The 23,384-nt window shown below is 40.0% G+C and overlaps 1 protein-coding gene across 1 annotated transcript in view; it reads left to right on the top strand.

Annotated features, from left to right (window-relative positions):
- Window positions 1-23,384, top strand: part of LOC145404003 (uncharacterized) — a 364,619-nt gene that overhangs the window by 224,758 nt on the left and 116,477 nt on the right. Inside the window, exons 4-5 of the mRNA XM_080275607.1 lie at window positions 4,668-4,915; window positions 6,046-6,291. Of these exons, the coding sequence (XP_080131733.1) occupies window positions 4,668-4,915; window positions 6,046-6,291 (494 nt within the window). The remainder of the gene's footprint in view (window positions 1-4,667; window positions 4,916-6,045; window positions 6,292-23,384) is intronic.

Here is a 23,384-nt window from a genome sequence, read left to right as displayed (position 1 = left end):
GGGAAGAGGGAGGGGGAGGCCGAGGATGAGATGGAGGGATGGGGTGGAGAGGTATATGAGAGAGGGGGGTGTGAGTTGGGAGCAGGGGAGTGAAATGGCGGGGGACAGGGCGACTTGGAGGCGATTTGTTTGTGGCCACCCCAAACGGGATTGAGGCGTCTGGCAATATATATATATATATATATATATATATATATATATATATATATATATATATATATATATATATATACAGTATATATATATATATATATATATATATATATATATATATATATATATATATATATATATATATATATATATATATATATATATATAGAGAGAGAGAGAGAGAGAGAGAGAGAGAGAGAGAGAGAGAGAGAGAGAGAGAGAGAGAGAGACAGAGAGAGAGAGAGAGAGAGAGAGAGAGAGAGAGAGATATGACTGAAAAAGTACAAAGGACAGCTAAAAAATGGGTACCAAGCATAAAAATGATCTAGACTACGAAGAAAGACTAGAACAACTAAACCCACCAACATTATAAGAGAGAAGGAAAAGAGGAGACATGATTATGATATATAAATGCATCTCAGGGAAAGAGAAATAGACATCAGTGAGTACATAACCTACGGGGAGGCATCAACAAGAGGACACTGCGAGAAATGCATAAAAAGAGAGGTGAAAAAGACGTATGGAAATTCAGGTTCCCAAATAGGGCAATTGATCAGTGAAATGCACTACGAAATGAAATAGTGTGTGCCAAAACTATTCATAAATTTAAGGATATGTATGATAAAAATGGTTTAATACACGGGACAGTACGAGCTTGACTCATTCCTGTAAAGATACAATTAGGTAAGAACACACACACACACACACACACACACACACACACACACACACACACACACACACACACACACAGGAGATCGCTTCTGGAATCCCAAGGTTATGAAAATGATCAAATACCGCAGACACAGATGAATCAGTTAAACTGATATGTGAGATTATACAACATCCTGTATTGTGATTCTTTGTGTATGGCGGTACTAAGGGTAACGACAGCACAGCAGTTGTATCAGAGTGCATCATCTTATGCTCTGAGGTGGGACGATATGGTGCGGCAGCATACAAGGCAAAGGTAGTGATGTGTCGTGGAAAGGTATGTCGTTACTGCATAAGATCAGGTTCAGAGAGAGAGAGAGAGAGAAAGAGAGAGAGAGAGAGAGAGAGAGAGAGAGAGAGAGAGAGAGAGAGAGAGAGAGAGACAGACAGACAGACAGACAGACAGACAGAGACAGAGACAGAGAGAGAGGGAGAGACAGACAGACAAAGACAGACAGACAGACAGGCAAACAGACAGACCAGACAGAGAGAGAGAGAGAGAGAGAGAGGCAGACAGACATACCTTGCATACCATGATATATACTGTCATCGACTCAAGCCTTCTCATTGATTCTTTCATACATATGTTTTTTTCTTTTTATCCGTTTAAGTATCGCTTGTATGCAAATACGAAAGAACCCAAAGCTAATGACATACAAAATGTCTTTCCAATAAAAAAAACAAAGTCAGGAACAGTTCATCTCTAGCTGTGTGGACACACTGTGTTTAAAAGTATGGAGGTCTAAGGCACTGGAATGACTGAGGAAGCCAGTCCCAAAGTTGACCAGTTGTAGATTAGAGGTGGGCACATCTGCATCTCTCCATCCATCCACACATCTCTCTTTGTATATTTAACCTTCCATACTTTATGGACTTCACCATTCCATTAGTTGATACTTCAGTTCATGTATTGCCAACCTTTCATCAACTCAGACACTTGCCTGCTTTCATCCGTTCAAGCATTCTCAGACTCAGACTCCTTGCTGTCCAGCCATCCTATACGGGTGGAAAGTCTACAGCTTCCTCTTCAGACCCACACTGTTTCATCGATCTGTCTATCTGTTCATTCACCACTACATTAACTCATAATTATATTCTTAAGCTTCCATACATACACACACTTCCATCCTTCAAGCATTTAATACTTCCACTCATTTATTTTCACCCTTCATTTCCGCTGATGCAAATGTTCTCAAATTCCCATCCACCCACCCTTTCATCCATCTGTCCTCCCATCCATCTACCCATTTAACCCTTCTGACCTCCACAGTCCTTCCATCAGACACTCTCACTCATTGGTGTATGGGTCGTATTCTGAGTGGCTTGGGTGACTTCGCAACACCTCTTCCTTAGCGATTTATTATGAGCATTATGCCTTAATATCCTCTTGTATGTTATTGATGCATACCATGTCAATATTAAAGCTATAAATTAACGACACACGAGAAAATAAATCGCTAAAGATGTGCTACGAAGTCGTCTTTGCCACTTTACAACACGGCCATAATGCAACGCGCCATACTGCACTAAACTCGGCTGTATACACCTAGCGAAACTTTGCCAGTCTCACAGCTCGAATACTTAGTGGCTGCATGAAATTCGATGAGTCTTATTCATGAGGTAGGGACGAGTCTCCTTGGTTTTCCATCATATCAGCCCTCCATTCTGTTTACAACTGGCCATCAATCGAGCTGAAAGGGGTGAAGAGTCTGGGACTACAACTTTCATCCATCCACCAGTCCATCAATCCATCTCAAGCTTCTACCCAAACATTCATTCAAATATTCACAAACATCTATTTATGACTTTTCAGGCACTGTTTCATCTATGCATACATGTGCTTCCATTCGCTCATCCATTCATCCATCCACCCATTCACTCCTCTCTGCATCCAGTCACACATTTCCATCTGTTCCAGCATCCACTATTTCCATCCATCCATCTAAATATTCCATTCACAAGCTTCCAGCTATCATCAAAACAAATTTTCTCGGACTTCCATCCGTCCAACTCTCCATCCATCAACTTCCATTCACCCAAGCGTAGGCTACACAAACTTTAACTGGTACAAGAAGGCTCCATGCATCCCCTCTCTAATCCCAACTTCCTCAGACAGATACCCGGACGTGTGCCACACACTACACTGGGAGGACACAAGCTCCATGTCGCACTCATATATCCACGATGTTTTATCCATCCGCTCATCAGTTCATCCATCCATCTATCTATCTATCTATCTATAGCCCGACGCCCTAATCCCGCAAAGGGTGGCCGCAGACAAAACGCCTCCAAGTCACTCTGTCACCCACCATTTGACTCCCCTCCCCCCAACTCACCCCCCCCTCCCTCATATACCTCTCAACTCCATCCCTCCACCTCATCCTCGGTCTACCCCTCCCTCTCCCTCCCTCCACCTCACCTACATACACCCTCTTAGTCAGTCTTTCATTCTCCATCCTCTCCACATGTCCAAACCACCTCAGTGTATTTCTCCTAATCTTTTCAACCACATCCACATCTACCCCACAACGTTCCTTCACTTCTTCATTCGTCAACCTGTCCCTCCATGTCACTCCACATGCTCCTCTCAAGTAACTCATTTCCACTGCTCTCACTCTTGACTTGTTCCCCTCTTGCAAGGTCCACGCCTCGCTTCCATACGTCAGGGTAGGGATCACAATACCATCATGCAGTGACTTCTTAACTTCCATACTCACCTCCCTATTTCTCATCACTGCTTTCAGTGTGCCAACAACCTTCCTTCCCTGCTGTACCCTTTCACGTACTTCATCCCCCAAAGTTCCATCCTTACTCATCACACTACCCAAGTACTTGAATGCACTCACATTCTCCATATCCTCACCATCCAACCTCACTGCACACTCTGTGACTTCATTCCTCTCAAACACCATAACTTTACTTTTGTTTACATTAACTTTCAGCTTCCTCCTCCTACACACTGTCCCAAATTCATTCACCAAACCTTGCAACTCCCATTCATCTTCACTCAACAATACTGTATCATCAGCAAACAGCAACACCGGAAGCTTCCAAATCTCACCCTCATTCATTAAGGCCACCCCCACATCCACTGCCCTACCTTGTACCTCCTTTACGACCCCATCCATATATATATTAAACAGCCAAGGAGACATTACACACCCCTGTTTCAGTCCCACATTGAGATCAAAGAACTCACTCAGCTCACCATCCACTCGCACCGTAGCCCTAGCTCCCTCGTACATACTCTTCACAGCACTCAACAATTTCCCCTCCACTCCATATATTCTTAATACCTTCCACATACCTTTCCTATCTATTCTGTCATAAGCTTTCTCCAAGTCCATGAAGGCAGCGTACACTTTCCTTCCCTTCTCTAGATACTTCTCCACTAAACATCTTAGAACAAATATCTGATCTACACACCCTTTTCCCTTCCTAAATCCCCCTTGTTCTTCTCCAACTAGCTCCTCTGTCATATGCCTAACCCTATCAATGAGTATTCTACCATCCATCCATCTTAGTATTCTCGAGGTTTCACATATTCACACACTTCTATTCTTCCATCGATCAGTATTTTCTTTCATGCTTTTTTTTTAAATCCTTTCATACATTCCGTCATACACAAAACTTTCAACAGTACAAATATTTTCAAACATTCCGTCTATCCAACCATCGTATACGAATGGCAGAAAAGACTACACTGGAAAGCCCGTGTGCTCGCTCTTCCAATCATCCACATATTCACGATGTTTTATGCAACCTCCCACTCCATCTGGCCTCTCGTCCCACTCACACAGATACTTAGACGCGTGGATATACGGTCGTCGAGCCAGACTGCACTGGAAGGACCGCAACTTCGCCCAGGAGTACCGCAATTTCGAGAAATATATGATGGAGATCGCCGAGGTGTCACTGCTTCGCTTGGTGATAATCTTCCTGGAGGACGCTCCCATCGTGGTGCTGAACCTGGCCCAGTTGCTCCAGAGTCCGCCGCCTGGGGTCACTCCTGAGATCCTCATCGCCATCATATCCACAGAGGAACCAGGTCAGTCCCAGGGACTGGTATGAATGATAACTAGATATTTATCAACGTTTCGGTTAATTTGCCGTTTCTTTGAACTTCAGGTAACTAACTTACAATTTTTCCAGGTTTCAGGTAATTAACTTGCCATTTTTGGGTTTCGGCTAACTAACTTGCTATTTCTTAGTTTCGATTAACCAAACTGCCATTTCTCCGAGTTGGGGTAAACTGATACGAATGCTGAACATGACATTTGTCCAGGCTTAGATGAACTGATAAGAATGCTAACAAGAAAGTTTGTAATTTCTCCAAGACTAATGTCATTGCTGAACAGCATAACCTTCCCCCAGGATTAGGTGGACTGACACCCATATTAACTTGGCATTCCCCCCGGAGATGGACTTATCCGAATTTAAACAAGTTTGCTATTTCCCACACTAATGCGAGCGGTGAACTTACATTAATATGAACAACATACTATTTCTCCTGGACTGATGAGAATGCCGAACAACTAGAGCCATCTCAACAGGTTTTGATAAATCCATACGAATACTGATCATGTAATTTATGCAGGTTTAAATTAACTTTATACCAGTGCTGAACAATTTGTACTTTGCTCAAGTTTAGATGGATTAATTCGAATGTCCATCAACTAGTAATATTTCTAGGTCAGAATGATATTGAGACTGAAATAGTTATAACCTTCACTACTATAATTAATTTATAATTAATTGTTCTTATCATTATACGATTTTCTTTATCCTTGGAAGAACGGCCTGGAGTGAATGAATTACAAACTGCTTTCCACGATGATAGTTTTTTAAATCCAGCGTTAGTATCACCAGGTTTTATTCGGTTCAGCAGGGACTGCTCTGACTGAGAGACCCATGGGCCATTGCTCCTGGCCTTAACTAAGCAAGATTACCCAGTACATCTCTCTCTCTCTCTCTCTCTCTCTCTACCTACCTACCTACCTACCTATGTCTATGTATCTATCTATATTATCTACTTACCTACCTATCTGTCTATGTATCTATCTTTCTAAATTATCTCTCTATCTATCTGTCACTCTGTCTCATGATGACCCTCCTGCATTCGATATAAACATAATTCTACCCTTCCCCTCTTCTGTGCAGAATGCGTCGGGTTATCAGAGGAGGCGGTCCGCATCGTTCGTCTAAGCTCGGTGGTGGCCAAGCTGGCGTGCACCATGACCCTGGGTGTTGTGCATTACGTGTCCTGCAACAAGCGGGCCTGGCATATTGCTAACACCCAAGGCAAAGGCCCGGGTCAGGACAAGTGGGATGGAGCGGCCAAGGAGGGCAACAAGTGGGAGAACAAAGGAGTGCTGTCCTGGATGGCTGAACTGTGTATATACTTCTGGCAACTGCTGGCTATTGGTAAGTAGACTGCAGTGCAGAGGTCCTCGAACGAAGGTTCGCGAAGCGCCAGGGACACCGTGAGCAGGAAGGTTTCCATGGGTACATCAAAGGTTGGCGAAAATCATTGTAGAGCAGACTAATTTCACCAATCTTAATTCATGAGATGAGACTGAAAAGTGAGACGCATTATATGCACGTCCTTCACATTAACACTTAAAGTTAGTTGACATAATTGATATACCTGGCACACGGTGTTAACATAAGGAGAGTAATATAACAGTGTGTTAATACTGTATTTACTTGCTGGATTATTATTATGTCAGCAATTTTATACCAACCACAGTATTACCATTCTATCTATCTATCTATCTATTGCCAGACGCCTCAATCCCGTTTGGGGTGGCCACAAACAAATCGCCTCCAAGTCGCCCTGTCTCCCGCCATTTCACTCCCCTGCTCCCAACTCACACCCCCCTCTCTCATATACCTCTCCACCCCATCTCTCCATCTCATCCTGTGCCTCCCCCTCCCTCTTTCCCCCTCCACCTCACTCACATACACTCTCTTCGTCAGTCTTTCACCCTCCATCCTCTCCACATGGCCAAACCACCTCAGTGTGTTCCTCATAACGCTTCCTATCACATCCACATCAACACCACAACGCTCCTTTATATCCTCATTCGTCAGCCTGTCTCTCCATGTGACTCCACAGGCTCCTCTTAAATAACTCATTTCCACGGCTCTCACTCTTGACTTGTGTCCTTCCAACAACGTCCAAGCTTCACTTCCGTACGTTAGAGTTGGTATCACAATACTGTCATGTAGTAACATTTTCACTTCCATGCTCACTTCCCTGTTTCTTATCACTGCTTTCAAAGAACCAGCAACCTTTCTACCCTGCTGTACCCTTTCAAGCACTTCACCCTCCAAACCTCCATCCTTACTCATCACACTACCCAAGTACTTAAACGTACTCACATTTTCCATTTCCTCACCATCCAACCTCGCTGTACATTCACTGACTTCACCTCTCTCAAAGACCATCACTTTACTCTTCCCTACATTCACCTTTAGATTCCGTTTCTTACACACTTTCTCAAACTCATCCACCAAGCCTTGCAGCTCCCCTTCGTCTTCACTCAACAACACAGTATCATCTGCAAACAACAGTACAGGGAGTTTCCAAACACTATCCTCTCTCACCAGGGCCACTCCAACATCCACTACCCTACCTTGTACCTCTTTTATTACCCCATCCATGTACAGATTGAACAACCATGGAGACATGACACATCCCTGTTTCAACGCAACTTTCAAAGAGAAAAATTCACTTAGTTCACCATCCACACGCACTGCAGCCTTCGCACCATCGTACATACTCTTCACAGCATTCAACAACTTCCCATCTACTCCATATATTCTTAACACTTTCCACAATCCTAGTCTATCCACCCTGTTATATGCTTTCTCCAAATCCATGAAAGCCGCATACAACTTCTTTCCCTTCTCTAGAAACTTTTCCACTAAAGATCTGAGAATGAATATCTGATCTACACAACCTCTTCCCTTCCTAAAGCCTCCCTGTTCTTCTCCAGCTAATTTCTCTGTTCTTTCTCTAACTCTGTCAATAAGTATCCTACCATACACTTTTCGTATTATACTAAGAAAACAAATGCCCCTATGATTACCACACACTTTTTTTCCCCTTTTCCTTTGTACAAGGGAATAATTATACCTGACTTCCAATCCTCCGGGACTCTACCTTCCTCCCAGGCCAATCTGCACATCTTCCACATCCATTCTACTACTATCTCTCCCCCATGCTTCAGCATTTCACCAAACACTCCATCAATTCCTGGGGCTTTCCCTGATTTAACTTTCTTCATTGCTTCCACAACTTCTATCCTACTGATTTCTTCCTGTCTTCTCACCTCCCTTCTTCTCCCAGCCATTCCCCAGCCACTTATACTCGCATTACTTCCATCCTCTATGTTCAACAATTCCTTAAAGTGTTCTCTCTATCTGCTCACTTTTTCTCCCTTCTCCACTAGTAATCTACCATTTTTATCTTTCACTCCCCTGCTAACTTCACTTCCACCCTGTCTTACTCTTTTCACCTCTTTCCAGAACATTTTCTTACAGTCCCTCCAATTTACACTCAAATTCCTTCCAAATTCCTCATCCACTCTCTTCTTACCTCTTTCTTTCTACATATAACTCTCTCTTCCGCCTCTCAACTTCTTCCACGCCCCTATTTCTCATCCATTCATTGTATGCTTTCTTCTTTTGTGCCACAGCCCGTTTCACCTCTTCAGTCCACCACGCTGTTCCTTGCACCCCCCTCCGTTCTACAGTGATTTAATATTTAATACTTACTGTATCTGCGTATTGAAGTAATTACAATTTCAACAGTTTACAGTATCCAGTTTAATACTATTGCCCAGTGAATTAATAGTTAATGTGTACTGTACCTGCTTAATAATATGATTACACTATCGACAAGGAGCACATAGAGAGTGCAACACCCACGACCACCAACTAGTAGGCTAAGAACCAAATATTTGACTTTGACCTGTGACAACCTATGACAGAGTATTCTCTGTCTATCTATCTATCTATCCATCCATCCATCTATCTGTCTATCTATCTATCTATCTATTTACCTATTGCCAGACGCCATAGTCCAGTAAGGGGTGACCACAAACAGATCGCCTCCATGTCACCCTCCCCCAGCTCACACACCCCTCTCTCATATGCTTTTCCACTCCATCCCTCAGTCTCATCTTCGGCCTCCACCTTCCTCTTCTCCCCTCCACCTCACTCACATACACTCTCGTCGTTAGTCTCTCGCTCTTCATCCTCTCCACATGGCCAAACCACCTCAGTATACTTCTCTTAACGCTTTCTGTCACATCCACATTCACACCACAACGCTCCTTCACTTTCTCATTTGTCAGTCTGTCTCTCCATGTAACTCCACATGTTCCTCTCAAATAACTCCTTTCCACTGCTCTCACTCTTATGTCCATCCAACAAGGTCCAAGCTTCACTTCCATATGTTAGTGCTGGAATCACAATACTATCATGAAGCGACTTTTTTTTACTTCCATGCTCACTTCCCTATTTCTTGCCACTGCCTTTAAATAAACAGCAACCTTTCTTCCTCGTTGTACACTTTCAAGCACTTCATCCTCCAAACTTCCATCATTACTTATCACTCTACCCAAGTACTTAAATGTACTCACATTTTCCATATCCTCAACATCCAACCTCACTGTACATTCTGTGACTTCACTTCTCTCCAAACCATTACTTTACTCTTCCCTACATCCAACTTTAGATTCCGTTTCCTACACACTCTCCCAGACTCATTCACCAAGCCTTGCAGTTCCCCTTCGTCTTCACTTAACAATACAATATCATCTGCAAACAACAGTGCAGGGAGTTTCCAAACGCTGCCCTCTGTCATTCGGGCCACTCCAGTATCCACTGGTCTACTTTGTATCTCTTTTCTAACCCCATCCATATACAGATTGAACAACCATGGAAACATGACACATTCCTGTTTCAACCCAACCTTCAAATAGAAAAACTCAGTTCACTATCCACATGCACTGCAGCCTTAACACCCTCATACATACTCTTCCCGGCTTTCAACAACTTCCCATTAACTCTCTATATTCTGAATATTTTCCACATTCCTTGTCTATCCACTCTGTCAAATGCTTTCTCCAAATCCAAGAAGGCCGTATACAACTTTTCTCCCTTCTCTAGAAACTTTTCCACAGAAGACCTGAGGATGAATATCTGATCTACACAACCTCTTCCCTTCCTAAAACCTCCCTGTTCTTCTCCATCTAATTCCTGTTATGTCCCTAACTCTGTCAATTACTATCCTACCATAATATACTCTTCCTATTACACTAAGAAGACAAATGCCTCTATGATTACCACACACTTCTTTTTCCCCTTTTCCTCTGTACAGGGAAATAATTATACCTGACTTCCAATCGTCCGGGACAGTACCTTCCTCCAGGCCAATCTACACATCTTCCATATCCATTCTACTGCTATCTCTCCCCCATGCTTCATCGCTTCACCACACACTCAATCAGTTCCTGGGGCTTTCCCCATTTTGACTCTTCATTGCCTCCACTACTTCCATCCTACTGATCTCTTCCGCCCTTCTCACTACCCTCCTTCTCCCAGATATTCCCCAGCTAAACTCGCATTACTTTTATTCTCTTTGTTTAACAGTTCCTTAAAGTGTTCCCTCCATTGGCTCACTTTTTCTCCCTTCTCCAGTTCCAACCTTCCAGTTTTATCTTTCACTCCCCTACTAACCTCTTTATCACCCTGTCCATATTTCTTTATCTCCCTTCAGAACATTTTCTTACATTCTCTCCATTTTACACTCAAATTTCTTCCTAATTCCTCATCCACTCTGTTCTTACTCTCTCTTACTAATCTTTTCACCTCTCTTCCTCTCTGCATACAATTCTCCTTTCCGTTTCTCAACTTCCTCCATCCTCTGCTTCCCAACCACTCCGTATATGCTTTCTTCTTTTGCGCTACAGCTTGCCTCACCTCTTCATTCCACCATGCTGTTCCTTGCACCCCCTTCCGTCTTCTCTTCACCCCACACACCACCTCACATTGTGCACAGATTTCTTCTGCGAATATCATGCACACACTTTCCACCTCCCCCATCTGCTTCAAATCATATTTACCCAGTTGCTCCTCCACTTCACTCTTATATTTCGCCATTTTTCCATTCTCTTGCAACCTTTCCACCCTCCTTGTATGGACTACTTCCTCCTGTCCTTCCCTTATTCTGTTTATCCATTGCATTTGCACCTAGACTTTCACCACCACCAAGTGTTGGTCACAAAGTCCACTCCCCCAAGCACTGTATGCTCTTGCATCCATTACATACCTTCTCGTTCTCTCATCCATCCACACACACATAATCAGTCATTGCCACCCGTTCGTGCAGATCACCACCCACCCCTCTCATCACTTGCCACGTATACCTGAAGATCATTTTGTGCCTAAAGAGGGTATTGCTTATCACCAACCCCCTCCTCACACAACTGTCCACTAAAACATTGCTTTTCTCATCCACTTCTGCAGGCACCCTCACTCAACAACTACTCCATCCACCTTCACATTCCCTATTTTTCCATTCATGTCCACAGTCCAAAACACCTTCTCCTCAAACTTTTCCATGCACTCTTCCACATTTGCCCAGAACTCTTCTTTCACTCTGCTTGCACGATCTTACGTTGGTGCACACACACACACACACACAATCGCCCATATTTCTATTCCTACCATCAGTCTTACCCACACTCCTTGAACCAATTGATTTTACTCTCATATTCACCGTCCATCTCTTGCACATCCATAAATCGAATTACGTCAATCTTGCCAAATACGTAACACTTACACCAGATAAATCACATCTGTCTGAATTGACTATTCCCAGTTTTAACCTTTCCCTGTGACCTTGACCTATGATCAATCGTTCCACAAAGTTTGGTCCAAATCGGATACAAATTGTTTTAAACTGACCTTGTATTGTGACTCTGACTTTTGATTTATTGTTCTAAAAATGGGTATTCACACTGACAGACCCTCAACCCTTCCACATAGTTTGGTTAAAATTGGATCAAAACTGTTTGCGTTATTTGTCAACACACACACACACACACACACACACACACACACACACACACACACACACACACACACACCTAAAGAAGTACTTCTTAGAAATAGATTGGGAAAAGGAGCTTAAAGGACAAGATTTAAATGCTATATATAAAAAATTCTGTGAACTTTATGAAACAGGAGTCCAGAAGTACATCCCACAGCACAAAGAGGCAGAAAAGAAAATACAGAAATGGTTCAATACAGAATGTAAAAATCAAAAGAAAAAAGAGATTTGTTGTGGAATAGATACAGAAGACACAATAGTGAAAGGGCATATAACAACTATAAACAGGCAAGAATCGATTATACAAGAATAAGGAGGGAAGCCCAAAAACAGTTTGAGGAGGATATCATTAATAAAAGCAGTGCTCAGCTGAAACTATTTTACAGCTACATCAGAAGCAAAACCAAAGTAAAAGATAAAATACAATCCATTACGGACGAGGGAATCACCTATACACAAGAGATGGATATTTGTGAAGCACTAAATAAGAATTTCCAATTTGAGAGGGACTATGTGGAACACGCATGTCCACACATACTACCAGATATACAAATACCAGAAAAAGTAATACAGGAGGAGTTAAGTAAATTAGACAAAGGAAAAGCAAATGGTCCTGATGAAATTTCATGTTTGGTGCTACATGAATGTGCAAAGGAGTTAAGAAAACCATTATCTATAATTTTCAAGAAATCCTTGAGACAAGGTAAACTACCTGTTATTTGGAAGAAAGCAAACATTGTTCCCTTATTCAAGAAAGAGAATAGACAAAATCCACTTAACTACCGACCAGTATCACAAACCAGTGTTGTAAGCAAGGTATTAGAAAAGATTATAAGAAAAGCTTGGGTAAATCATCTAGAAGAACACAATATGATAACAGAAAGACAGTTTGGTTTCAGAAAAGGAAAATCATGTGTTACTAATCTGTTGAGCTACTATGACAGAGTAACAGACACATTACAGGAAAGAGAAGGATGGGTGGACAATATCTATTTAGATTTCAAGAAAGTATTTGACACAGTACCACACCAAAGACTTTTATGGAAACTGTACCATCAAGGAGGAATTCGAGGCAAACTGTATTGTTGGATGCAAGATTTTCTCATAAAAAGAGAAATGAGAACAGTACTAAGGGGAAATTACTCATGGAGAGAAGTGACTAGCGGAGTTCCACAGGGTTCAGTGCTGGCACCAATCATGTTTTTAGTGTATATAAATGATATAGACAGTAACACTGGAAATGAAAGCTATCTAAATATGTTTGCAGATGATGCAAAAATACAAAAGAGAATTACTGACACACACTCTTGCAACGAGCTACAAGAAGAATTAAATAAACTACATGAATGGAGTAATACATGGCAAATGGAATTCAGTGTGGACAAGTGTCATGTAATCAAGTTTGATAAAAGTGGAAAAAGACCTGATTGGGATTATAAGTTAGGAAATAAAACCCTACACACATCAGAAAGAGAGAAGGACCTAGGTGTGATTATTAATAACAGACTATCTCCTGCTGACCACATCAGTGAGAAGGTACGGAACATGTATACACTGCTTGCAAATATGAGAATAGCATTCACATACATAAATGAAGACATGCTAAGAAAGATAATAACATCATTCATCAGACCAACCCTGGAGTATGCATCAGTAGTCTGGAGTCCTCATCTCAAAAAACACATAGACAAGATTGAAAAAGTTCAAAGGGCCACTACAAGATGGGTACCAAGCTTAAGGGATCTAAGCTACGAAGAAAGACTAGAAAAACTGAATCTGCCAACACTACAGGAGAGAAGGAAAAGAGGTGACATGATTATGCTATATAAATGCATATCAGGGAAGGAGAAAATAGACATAAATGATTACTTAACCTATGGGGAAGCATCAGCAAGAGGACACTGCAAAAAACTGCTTAAGAAGAGAGGTGATAAAGATGTAAGGAAATTTAGTTTCCCAAATAGAGCAATTGATCAGTGGAATGCACTACCGAATGGAATAATGTGCCAAAACAATTCACAAATTTAAGGATATGTACGATAAATATGGTTTAAAACACGGGACAGTACGAGCCTGACTCATTCCTGTAAAGATACAATTAGTTAGGAACAATTAGGTAAGAACACGCACACACACACACACACACACACACACACACACACACACACACACACACACACATACGGGTCGAATTTTGGCCATGCCCTGTGATCTTCACCTTTGATTGGTCTCAAAACTGAATTACTTCATTCTTTCCTAGCTGTCGATTTTTTTTTTTTTTCCTGGATTGACATAAATAGGATAAAAACAAAGGATTTTGATAGGTCCCTAGCTCCGTGACCTTTGACGTTCGACAGTGTCCTCAAAAACAATAAAATTATCCATGAACGAACCTTCAACCCTTTCACCAAGTTTAGTTAAAAATCAGTGTAAAAATAGTTTTTTTTTTTTACATAGTTATTTACACACACACACACACACACACACACAGAGGAATTCAATCTAGGCGGACGTGTGACACCGGCGCTCCGTACCAAATCATCACGGCCAGTGGCATTACCTAAATAGTATCTTTGTATGAGTCAAGCTCAGTACCAGGTTAGACTAAATGATTGTTCATTATAAAAAGGAAAAAAATAATAAGTTTCAACAAGACTTGTAAAAACAGGAAATAGAACCAAGACGAAAGAATACACTGAGTCATCTCTGAGGTTTGTTTAGACTACAACAAGACGGAGATTGTAAGTATATGCTTTGCACTTTAAGTATTGCAAAATGGATACATACTTCAGTAAAACAAATTTGGAAAAGAAAACGGATAAAGGTAAAAAGCAAAATGATGATTTCTACCAAGAACTGGTTGAAGTAGAGACCCACAATAGACTGGTTGAACGTGTAAACAAACTAGAAATGGCTTTCAAAAATGAAATTGATGAAATAAAGAAGCAGATGCACTTACAAAAGGAAGAAATAGAAAAACTAGGAAGGGAGGCCAATAAGAAAGACACAACCATCAGTGAACTAACCGTGGAATTGAGTACACTTAGGAAGAAAATGAGTGAAATGGCAAGTACAGTCGTCAATCACGAGAGTGTTATGGAAGAGTTCAAAAATGACACAGAGACAATTAGGCAAGTTAGCAGTCTTATTGACCAGAGCAGTGATATTGAGGAGAAGATAACACAAGTAACTGAAGCTGTGCAAAGCTACAAAAATGATGTAGAAACCACGTATGCTGAAATGGTGAAAGTAAAGAAAGACTTAGAAACAAGGGTGGAGGAAAAAAGCATTAAAAAGGAGGTGAAAAGAGTAATCCAAAACAATCCAAAGTTAGTCAGGGATTCAGTAGAGATAAACAAATCAATAGTAATCACTGGTATAGAAAAGGATGAAGTTAAAAACAAGATAATAAGAGACAAAAAGGAGATGGCAAATGTAATGAGCTTACTGAAAGAAGTATCAGAGGAAATCTGTAGTAAAGATATAGAGGAACACAAAAGGTTAGGGAAATTCGAGAAAAGCAAGACAAGACCTCTAAAGGTGACTTTCCAGAGTGTAAACACTGTGGAAGAGATACTAAAAAATGCAAAGAATCTTAAGGAAAAAGAGGAGTTCAAAAATGTATGGATAAAAAGATGCCTAACACAAGAGGAACTGGAATTACTGAAAGAGAAAAGGGAGGAAGCAAAAACAAAAAATGAGGGAAGATCAGAAGAGGAGAAGAAGAAATTTTTTTTACAAAGTAATAGGATTGCAGGTACGAAAGTGGTACACAAACAGGATGGAAGAAAAAGGAGGAAGGTAGTAGAACCATGTCATGACAAGTATATAAACAAGATGATAAAGTTGATGTACTCAAATGTGGATGGAATGGTATCTGAATTACTAGAGATGAATGATTATGTCAGAGAAAATGAACCACAAATAATATGCCTAACTGAAAGAAAATTAATACCAAGGATATCAAATGACATACTAAACTTAGAGGAATACAATATATGGAGAAGAGACAGATATTTAAAAAAAGGAGGAGGAATTATAATATTAACTAAGAAAAATCTAAAAGTCAAGGAAATAAAACTAGATATACCATCACAAGTAGAACTGATTGCAGTAGAGATCGACACATCTGAAGGTAAAGTAATTGTAGCCAATTTGTACATGCCACCCAGATCAAACACATGGGAAAGAGACGAATATGAGGACCTGGCAGAGAGTACAATTCAGAGTGTAAGATCATTGCTACATAAAATGGAAGAGAAATCGGAAAGAATTATACTAACTGGGGACTTCAATACAAATATAAATTGGAATACTCTAGATATAAATAGCCAAGAAAACTGTTGGGATCAAAAGCTCCTGGATCTCGTACAAGAGTTTTTCTTAACGCAACATGTGAGGGAAACCACCAGAAAAAGAGGACTTGATGTACCTTCAGTGCTAGATCTAATATTTACAAGGCAAGAAAATGATATTGACAGTTTAATATATCACCCTCCACTCGGCAAAAGCGATCATGCAGTACTAAATTATAACTTCAGGATAGCATATGACATAGTAAACAGCAATGATAGTTACAAAAAGAGCCTAAACTATAAAAAGGGAAATTATCAGGACCTAAAGAAGTATTTCTTAGAAGTTGATTTGGAAAATGAGCTTAGAGGACAAGATTTAAATGCTGTATATAAAAAATTTTGTGAATTTTATGGAATAGGAGTCCAGAAGTACATCCCACAGCACAAAGAAGCAGATAAGAAAATACAGAAATGGTTCAATACAGAATGTAAAAAATCAAAAGAAAGAAGAGATTTGTTGTGGAATAGATACAGAAGACACAATAGTGAAAGGGCGTATAATAATTACAAACAGGCAAGAAACGACTATACAAGAATAAGGAGGGAAGCCCAAAAACAGTTTGAGGAGGATATAATAAATAAAAGTAGTGATCAACCAAAGCTGTTTTACAGCTATATCAGAAGCAAAACTAAAGTAAAAGATATAATACAATCCATTACGGACGAGGGAATCACTTATACACAAGAGAAAGATATTTGTGAAGCACTAAATGAGAATTTCCAGTTAGTTTTTACAGAAGAAAAAAATTTTGAGAGGGACTATGTGGAACACGCATGTCCACACATACTACCAGATATACAAATAGCAGAATAAGTAATACAGGAGGAGTTAAGTAGATTAGACAGAGGAAAAGCAAGTGGTCCTGATGAAATTTCATGTTGGGTATTACGAGAATGTGCAAAGGAGTTATGTAAACCATTATTTTTAATTTTCAAGAAATCCTTGAGTCAAGGTAAACTACCTGATATTTGGAAAAAAGCAAATATTGTCCCCTTATTCAAGAAAGGAAATAGACAAAATCCACTCAACTACCGACCAGTATCACTGACCAGTGTTGTAAGCAAGGTATTAGAAAAACTTATAAGAAAAGCTTGGGTAAATCATCTAGAAGAACACAGTATGATAACAGAAAGACAGTTTGGTTTCAGAAAAGGAAAATCATGTGTTACTGATCTGTTGAGCTACTATGACAGAGTAACAAACACAATACAGGAAAGGGAAGGATAGGTGGACAGTGTCTATTTAGATTTCAAGAAAGCTTTTGACACAGTACCACACCAAAGACTTTTATGGAAACTGTACCATCAAGGAGGAATTCGAGGCAAACTGTTTTGTTGGATGCTAGACTTTCTCATAAAAAGAGAAATGAGGACAGTACTAAGAGGAAACTACTCATCATGGAAAGAAGTGACTAGTGGAGTACCACAGGGTTCAGTGCTGGCACCAATCATGTTTTTAGTGTATATAAATGATATAAACAGTAACACTGGAAATGAGAGCTATCTGAATATGTTTGCAGATGATGCAAAAATACAAAGGAGAATTACTAACACAGACTCTTGTAAAGAGCTATAAGAAGAATTAAATAAACTTCATGAATGGAGTAGTACATGGCAAATGGAATTCAATGTGGACAAGTGTCATGTAATCAAGTTTGGTAAAAGTGGAAAAAGACCTGACTGGGATTATAAGTTAGGAAATAAAACCCTATACACATCAGAAAGAGAGAAAGACCTAGGTGTGATTATCAGTAACAGACTATCTCCGGCTGACCACATCAGCGAGAAGGTACGGAACATGTATACACTGCTTGCAAATATGAGAATAGCATTCACATACATAAATGAAGACATCCTAAGAAGGATAATAACATCATTCATTAGACCAACCCTGGAATATGCATCAGTAGTCTGGAGTCCTCATCTCAAAAAGCACATAGACAAGATTGAAAAAGTTCAAAGGGTCGCTACAAGATGGATACCAAGCTTAACGGACCTAAGCTACGAAGAAAGACTAAATAAACTGAATCTACCAACACTACAGGAGAGAAGGAAAAGAGGTGACATGATAATGCTATATAAATGCATATCAGGAAAGGAGAAAATAGACATAAATGATTACTTAACATATGGAGAAGCATCAGCAAGAGGACACTGCAAAAAACTGCATAAGAAGAGAGGTGATAAAGACGTAAGGAAATTCAGTTTCCCAAACAGAGCAATTGATCAATGGAATGCACTACCGAATGAAATAGTGTGTGCCAAAACAATTCACAAATTTAAGGATATGTACGATAAATATGGTTTAAGACACGGGACAGTACGAGCTTGACTCATTCCTGTAAAGATGCAATTAGGTAAGAACAATTAGGTAAGAACACACCATTCGTTCACTTAATGTAGTACCAACTACCTTCAGGTGACTGTACTCTGAGTAACAACCCACATGGTTCCTTGTGGCCCAGCAAACCATTTACTGCGTTGAGTGATAACCATCAACAAATGGCCGCTTGGTGGCCTAGTTGTTTACGGAACTCCAACCGGATATGATCCATCAGGTTGTATATCCAAAGAGTGGTTAGGATTAATTGCTCACATAATACCACTCTGGGAGAAGCGACTGCCCAATCGCTTAAATTTCTACACGAAATTATTATCATTATTATTATTATTATTATTGTTGTTGTTGTTGTTGTTGTTGTTTTTGTTAGTATCATTACTATTATTATTATCATCATGATCATCATCTGTTCTTTCATCGGGTCTTATTTTAGTCCTAAGGGCATAGGAGTCTAGGCCTAGGTTATTCAGTCTTGTGTATTGCAAGGATGACCAGCCTCGCTCGGCCCTGAGTGAAACCCCAACCAGCCCTCGGATGGAAAGCCTTACTGGTTCCAACTGCTTGAGGGACTATAACTCACCACATCAACAGACGTCCGCTTGGTTGCATGGTTACCACCCAACGCAGTTAATGGTTTCCTGGATTACAGGACACCATTTTGCTTGCCACAGAGTGTAATCACTTGAACGTTGCACTACATTGACTGAGTGCATGGTAGGAGCCTCAGCCTATCACAAATCATCATCATTATTATTATTTTGAACGAAGAGGTGTGAATTGGAGAGAGTGCAGTCTAATGGCTGAGGACAGAATGACATGGAGGAGGTTCGTTTATGGTAACGACTTCCGGGATTAGGTAAGACGTTTGGCTATAGATCATCATTGTAACTATCACCATTATCATAGCTGTCACTAGCAGCTTTATCATCATACTTGTGATGTCCGTATCACAATTATCATTATCATAACCACATCACCATAATTATCACTATCAGCATCATTAGCCTACTATTGCCATTATTATAGCTATCACCAACATCTACATTGTCATCCATGCTGTGTTATTAACTCATCATTCTCGGCATCATCATTATCATAATCATCATCATGATTTCTCATATTCACCCCTTGTATGAACTGTCTGATGTTGGCATTGCCTACTCAGTAACGACCCTTCGCCCCACAATAAATTACTTTTTTTTTGTTCGACCTTGTTCCTCCTCCTGCTAATCACCATCAGTGTACCTCTTCTTCCATCACCCTTTTCTCACATTAGATAATTAAGACTGAAAAGTAATAACTTCTTTAGTCCGGCGGCATTGTTTTAATTTCATTCTTGTTGCCTGTACATTATTACATGCGTCATAAAGTAGGCCACGAAGTGAATGAGTCATGTAAAAAAAAAAAAAAAAAAAAAAAAAAAAAAAAAAAAAGCTAAACTTAGCAAAATCGTCGAGACTTAGCAAGAATGTTAAAACTCTCCACATTGAAGGAGTATGGTGGTTACCGTATGAAGGCTTATAGTTCGGTACAATAATACTACATGTACAGCTGACAGACGTGAGACAAACTTCCACCACACTGGTGAGCTTATCACCTACCGAGCTGTTACAAAACTTTAACGGTTGTGTTTTTAATACCTGTTTTAAATCACGTGGATGGTGCTGGAGAGGGACGCCTTCATGTAGTGACACCTATAGAACAGGGGGGATTCTCTGCCCATTTTTACAAATGTCCCTCATCTCCTTTCGCATTTCCCCCAAAGAAGGATAATGGGCTGTAGAACGGCAGCTTCATCATGTTCACGTTTCAAATGAACCTGTGGCAATAACAACAACAACAATAACAACAACAGCCAGGGACATGGATGTAATGGTGATGTTTGTGATACACCAGCCATACAAATAACAAGAACTGTTTGGCAATGGTCTGGCGGATGACAAAAACACCACGGTAGTGGAAACTATCATGTCACTAACAAAAAAGAAAAGCCAAATGTCGTTAATTATAATGCACAAAAGAGTATTGGTCACGATAATTTTCAACCTAGGGCACGAAATTATAAGTGATACCGAAGTATTTTTATTACAATGATCACCGGGTACGAGATAGTATTTCCTCTAAGTTTGCTAATAATGGCCCAAGTTGTTGCTGTTGATCAACCTCAGTCTGTCTGGACGATCAAACTATTCAACCACAGACAGGCAACCACTCCTGCAGATCAGCCCCGTGCAGAGAACCGATTTCTTATCGCGGGAAAAAGTGTGGAGGTTTGGTTCCTGGGTGGAACCCGCATTTGAGACTCTCCACCCAGTTGCCAGGGGCACCAAAACAGTCTCTACTTCGTCCCATAATCTGGTTATATGATTACCACCCAGCACTGTGAATGGCATCCTAAGTTACGTGAAACCATTAGGCATGTCATTCAGTGCAGAGACACCTGAAGTGAAAAAAACAAAAAAACAAAAAAGTAATAAAAAGTGACAGGAAGGAAACAGAAGTAAGAAGAGAAGAGGGCAGATACAGAGATAGAATGGGAATGGGGAAGCAAGTAATAGGCAGCAGTGAGTGGATGACGGTCGCTTCCACCTCCACCAAATAGCCGAAGTGAACTAACAAAGCTTTGTCACTTAGTGTTATCTATAGCAAAAATATACGGGACAGCTTCCGACAGTGTGGTGCGTTTGTCACTCACCAGTCATTGTAAACAATGATTTCTTGTGATTGATAGTCCACATCGCAGCACACCTAAAGCTAAAGCTTCGATAGTTATTATAAGCCGATGGTTTGGTTAGATTTAACAGTGGGCAGAAGTTGACTAAACCACGAGTTTTCACTAAAGTTTTCCTGGAACTGGGGCAAACCTTAAGCTAACGGTTAGGTTGTGGTTGTTCCATGGTTTGGTTAAATTTAACGGTGTACAAAATTTCCATGAACTAAAAATTTATATGTTTGGAGGACACGAGCAAAGTGTAGCATAAAATTGGGATACCTGTTGTAATAAACCTTAGATAATATACGGGTAACTATTTGTGTGTTTTGTAGATTATATGATTCATAATATTTTGGGTCCGTTATTCCTGGCTGTTAAGTTTTTTTTTTTTTTCTTGAGAATCAACCCCTATGAGTAAAGAGTTAATTACATTAGCTCATTCCAGCCATTGAGCAAATGTTATCGTTATTCAGAAACTGACAAAGAAAATAACATGAAATTTGCAGTTACAGAAATATTAATGATAGGTCACCAGCGTTATTATTTTACTTTGAAAGAACCTCCAGATAAATAGAGCACAATATTTGTAAGGAGCGCATCCGTCACCGATACTGAATGTGTGCACCCTAAGTTCATAATTTGGTGCAACTTTGTCCTCATCACTCATAGTTACAGGGATGAACACTTTATATTCAAACCCAACTGATGGCGTGATTGGTAAAGTGATCTAGTTGGAAAACATTGTGGAGGATGTGCCACGGTTCGAGTCCGACTTGGCCATTTATGTGTGTGTGCATGTGTAGACACTTTCAGGGAACGCCTAACTTCAGGTCCCAATGCTCGGAATTGGACAGAATTTGTCTGGCGGTTTGTGCAAATCGAGATGTGGCGCTGCTAAGTATGTCGCCAGCTGGATCCTGGTTAGTGGATAACGGTTCGTTTAATGGTGCACTGACAACAAAAATCCTGCACGTTTCAACTTTCACTGAAAAATCCTACAGCAACGTTAGCCTTAGTTTACTGGCAACGTTAACTTGGAGGCAACGTTTTTTGCTATGGAGGATGGCTGGTTAATTCCAAGATGCAAACACCCTGGCTGATATCAAGCAATATTATATGTATACAGTACTCTGATATATATATATATATATATATATATATATATATATATATATATATATATATATATATATATATATATATATATGTGTGTGTGTGTGTGTGTGTATACACAGTACTCCCTCAATTATCCGATGTAATAGAACCAAAGGCACGTCTGGTTAGTGGCAACATCCGGATAATGAACAATATCCCTGTACTATACCCAGACCCTACCTCTACCCAACCTCCACCCTATACTTAACCCATTTGTACAGTACCTCTGCTTATTTTGGCAGTGTTTTCTGATCATTCCGGTCATATTTAGACATCAAAACACACACAGGAATATCCAAAATAATTTTAAACACCAAGAAAACCATGAAAAAAAAAAACATTGAAAACCAATAAACACCCTACAAATATACTACTGTATGTATACAGATCCCCTCCTAATTTTGACACTGTTTTCAGGTCAATCTGCCATATTTAGACATCAATATATATATATATATATATATATATATATATATATATATATATATATATATATATATATATATGAATGTCTAAAATAATGCTAAACACCAAGAAAACCACGGAAAAAAAAAATACCTATCTGTACTGTACCCCTCCTAATTTTGGCAGTGTTTTCTGGTCATTCTGCCACACTGAGACATCAAAACACACATAAGAGTACCCATATGAATGCTAAATACCAAGAAAACAATGCATAAACAACAAAAATCCACAAAAAAACTGAAGACCATTGGAAAATCAGTTATCTTTCTGTGACATGGATGACAGCTGCTCCCGGGAAACAAAAAAAAAAATAATAATAATCTTCAGCCAAATATGCCACCGGAAATTGGTGATATTGGTATA

This window comes from Coenobita brevimanus, chromosome 62 (genome assembly GCF_032717465.1).
Source record: "Coenobita brevimanus isolate Jiangsu-jjx chromosome 62, ASM3271746v2, whole genome shotgun sequence".
NCBI classification, from domain to species: domain Eukaryota; kingdom Metazoa; phylum Arthropoda; class Malacostraca; order Decapoda; family Coenobitidae; genus Coenobita; species Coenobita brevimanus.
Note: the sequence above shows the minus strand (reverse complement) of the source record. Positions and strands in the feature narration are given on the sequence as shown.